The following is a 4,251-nucleotide window of genomic DNA, read 5'->3' on the forward strand; positions in this document are numbered from 1 at the left end:
AAAAAATCATGTTAAGATATAAAATAAATTTATCTTGAACAAAATATAAAAGGCAATTTATTTTATCCTCAAACATTTTTATATTGAAAAATATATTTTCTTGAGTACAAACTAATTTATTTTGTTTATTTTGAATGATTTCATGTCTATCCAAACATAAAAGAAACAAATAATAATTTCTTTATTAAGATTATTCCTATTTTCTGAAAATAATGGAACGTAATCAAACACAAAATTTGAGTTCACTGTTTCGTATAACACTCAAATCTTTCATTTTAAATAAGCGTTTGATAAGTCTACCGCGGTGCAGTCATATAGTAGTATTGTTCTGTGCATTTTCAACTAGAAGAAAATACCCAATTTTTTTTTTTTTTTTATCGTATTGGAAAATGGTCTTCAATTTTTACGGTTGGAAATTCAGCAACAATGACTATACCATATAGTGTATCCACAGGGAAAAGAATAAAAAGAAAAAGGAGATATGATGAAATTTTATGTGCCGACAAAAAGTTAATATATCTAAATATGATTTGTGTCTATACAAAATATCTCTTAGATTACCCTTGATTTGTTTTCTCTTCAAGAGTGGAGCACTTTCTGGAGCTCAAATCCTGAAGCACCAATCAACTTAAAATTTAGTGCCTACGACATAGAATCATTTGACATTTGACAATCTCCCAAACACACTCAAATGTGGTTTAGTTAAATGTCAAGAAGCCTATCTCGTCTAAGTGGGAAATTTCATTTGTTCAAAGCTCTTGCAAATTGTAAAATTTGTTGTTTTGGGGTTGGGCACACCATGTCCAACTTGCCAATATTAAATTTAAATTAATGTCACGTTGCTAAGTTCAAGGCATGTTGCCCGCCATTTACAATCTGTTTAGATATAGAAAAAAAAAAAAAAAAAAATAAAAAAAAAGAAAATAAAAAAAAAATTGAAATTTTTTTTTAATTTTTTAAAAATGGAGATCAGTCGAATGACCTCCCCACACTTGAAGATTGTATTTTTTTGATATCCAAACAAAGAAAAATAAAATTTTTTATTTTTATTTTTTTCTCTTATTTTGCCTTAAACCAAACATAGTGTTAGGATATCATTCTTGTTTCCAATTTTCTTTTATAGCTCTATGCCTTTTTCTACGGCTCATTGTCCTTTCCCTTGTCACTTTCAACTTTCAAGTTTCAGTTGGGAGAATGTTAGAGTACCAATATTTTTAATATAAAAATGATACATTAATTAATAGACTTAAATAAAAATAATAATGACCTAATACTTTTTTTTTGATAGTTTAGATTTGAAATCATTAAAAGGGTAACGAGTTTGTTTAACACTTAACAATAGTTTATATTGGTTAAATGAGTATGTTCATTGACAATGAAATAGTTATATAAAGAAAATAATAAAAAAAAGTGGGTTAAAGTTGAAAGATAAATAAAGATTAATAATAACAGTTAAAAAAGGAATGCATGCGGCTGCTTGGAGTAATCGTTAGTAATTTATAGAGTTGGATAATCAGACAACCAATTGGCTAATGATAACGAATTCTTAATTTAATAGTCTCAAGAATAAAAAACCAATATGTCTTTTTCATCATAAAGGACAACTTTATTTATTTTTGAAAGTTGAAACGACATGCTATTTATAAAGCTTAGCAACGTCCCTATATACTGTAAAGTATAATTAAAGTTATGCGAGAAACTCAGAATATTCGGGAATTTGGATAAAGTGGAAATTAAATTGGTATACTCATCATAAGCCCAGTAGTCAGGGTCCACAAACTTCTATTTGGGCCAATTGGATTTTATACTCAGCCAAGCTAATCTTGAGAGAATGCCGAAAAACAAAGTCTTAAAGTGGTTAAAAAATAATCTTTCCTAGTTCCACCGTCCACGTTGACCAAAAATTGCAAGAATCCTTTTCCGTTAGAATTTGTCGCCGGAAGTATATTGGAAATTACTTAGTACATTCCATAGTTTTCTTGAGTTTACTTTGAAAATTTCAGCTACTTACTCTTTGTTCAAAACGAAATTGTAGAAGAATTGAACTCCTAAATTTCTAGAACAAAATTAATATCTTACAATCCTTTCAAAAGCTATGTTTACTTTAGGATTGAACTCCTAAATTTTAGGATTGCATTCCTTTATCTTTTGAACTGGTAGCTTTTTCAAACCATAGGCTACACAACTGTAAATATTTAATTTAAGCAACAACTTTTAACTCCTACCATAAACAATAATAAGTAAAAATATTTCCTTTAAAATAAATCCCGCCCCAACAAATAAACGGGCAGGCTGGCCGAGAGGGGGATTTGCTTGATGATTACTACTAACTGCCAAGCTCAAAGACACGAGCTGTTCCATCGTATGAAGCCGAAACAAGGTACTTGTTATCAGCAGACACACAAAGAGCATAAATGGCAGCTGAATGCCCCCGGAATGTGGTTGTGCATTCACCGGACCGGCTATCCCATAATCTTACATTTCCATCCAAGCATCCTGTGGCCAAATTCGAAGCATCAAGCCACGCCAAACATGTCACTCCATCCTGTTCACATGGTGAGGTTCCTTCTATCAGACACAGTCAAAGTATATCTGCAAACAGAGCTCGGTTTGTTCCTAGATATGCGAGCTTGCATTTGCACAAAGCAGAATTCATACAAACCTCATGGTTACAAGTGGAACGGGATAAGGAATGTTCTACATCCCAGATGACAAGTTTTTTATCCAATCCCCCAATTGCAGCCCAGGAATCACTATCACAATTCAATGGAGCAAGTTATTTTATGGTTCTATGACGAGTGACAACATCAACCAGCACATCAGATATTTATAAGATGGAATTATGTCAAAAAAACTGCTTTACTCAGAAACCAAGTCAAGCCACTTTGCTTTGGTTCATGTTATTATTTAATGATCACAGATTTTATTTTATATGTTAACAATAATTTTCTGTCTAGAGTGAGGTATTGTTCTCTAAACTGATTCCAATCATGCAGCAATGCACAAACACGGGCCATGAAAGGTTAATAGTACATACCTTGGTGAAAAGCCAACACATTCAATGGACCCTGAATGAGAAACCACGGTATTAATAACCTGTCAACCACAATACTCATGCTTCTTAGAGAGCTTGCAAAAAACTGAATTTAAATGCTTAAACTCCTTAAACAAAGAATTAAAAATTAAGAATTAAGAAAAAAAAAATGCAGTGGCAGAGACAAACAGAACAATGGATAAGTATTGAAAGTGTTTGGGTTTGAGTCATACACAATTACACCATTACTACAGGGCTATATTATGCAAGGACATAGATTACCAAAGTCAAATATAGTTGGATCAAAGATTTTCTAACTCTCAACATCTTGCTAGTTGCTAGGGAAGAGAATCACCAAGCCACATTTCTAATAAATAAATTTCCATAAACAAATCCACCAAATAGTTACGATCTCATATATCTGAGCATAACACAATGTGCCAATCTTGAGCCATACAGGGGATTAGCTAGCAGATAGCTACCAATTGATGTCGAATAGAACATTGCTTAGACTGACCTTGCTATTGTGAAAAACATAATTTCAAGTAAATTAACTAATAATTGTGAGGAACTGCTCTTGCTCAATTCTCTTTGAGAGACCATGTGTTCACAAGCTGGCTCCCATTAGCTGTTGAGAGACCATATGACTCCATGGGCCAACAGTATTCCCTCAAAAGCTTCCTATCCACTCAAATCATTTCAAGTGACATCAGAGATTATCATTCTTTGGATGAAGGTATTTGGAATCAATAATTGGATAAGACAAATTTATGATCAAATTTTACTTTGAGCAACTATTAGCTCAGGGGAGTTAAGTAGCACTCTCAAACTTATAAAATTGAAACCACATGAAGAAAGTTTTAAAAACATTACTTTATTATGACATGGCCAAAAGATTTATCTAATTAGTGAGAAATCAAAAACCAAGAAAAAGACACAGAAGAAGACAAGTTGAATGATGAAAATAGTGTATGGTTATCAAACACAATGAAACCTAATGATATATACCTTCCCAGTAGAGATATTCACAATATGGGCAGATCCAGATCCAGATCCATCCTTGGAACTGGAATCGGGAATGGCACCGGAACCGGTAAGGGCAAGGGTTGATGATGAACTTATTGACAAGCATGTTAGTCCCTCAGTATGATACGGATGTCCTGTAAATCATAGTTTACAAGGCTAAGCAAAAACAAAAGCCAAAAAAGCAAAAAGCA

At 32.6% G+C, this 4,251-nt stretch overlaps 1 protein-coding gene across 2 annotated transcripts in view; it reads right to left on the reverse strand.

Moving 5' to 3' along the window:
• Positions 2,104-4,251, reverse strand: part of LOC107616332 (angio-associated migratory cell protein) — a 4,252-nt gene continuing 2,104 nt past the window's right edge. The window contains exons 7-10 of one of the 2 annotated variants that reach the window (XM_021110734.1): positions 4,043-4,195; positions 3,038-3,068; positions 2,663-2,753; positions 2,104-2,545 (exon numbers count right to left, since the gene is read on the reverse strand). In XM_021110734.1, the coding sequence (XP_020966393.1) occupies positions 2,698-2,753; positions 3,038-3,068; positions 4,043-4,195 (240 nt within the window). In that variant the 3' untranslated portion in view covers positions 2,104-2,545; positions 2,663-2,697. Of the gene's footprint in view, positions 2,546-2,662; positions 2,754-3,037; positions 3,097-4,042; positions 4,196-4,251 lie in introns of both variants that reach the window. The other variant, XM_021110733.1, reaches the window with a different exon arrangement.

This window comes from Arachis ipaensis, chromosome B09, assembly GCF_000816755.2.
Source record: "Arachis ipaensis cultivar K30076 chromosome B09, Araip1.1, whole genome shotgun sequence".
NCBI classification, from domain to species: Eukaryota; Viridiplantae; Streptophyta; class Magnoliopsida; order Fabales; family Fabaceae; genus Arachis; species Arachis ipaensis.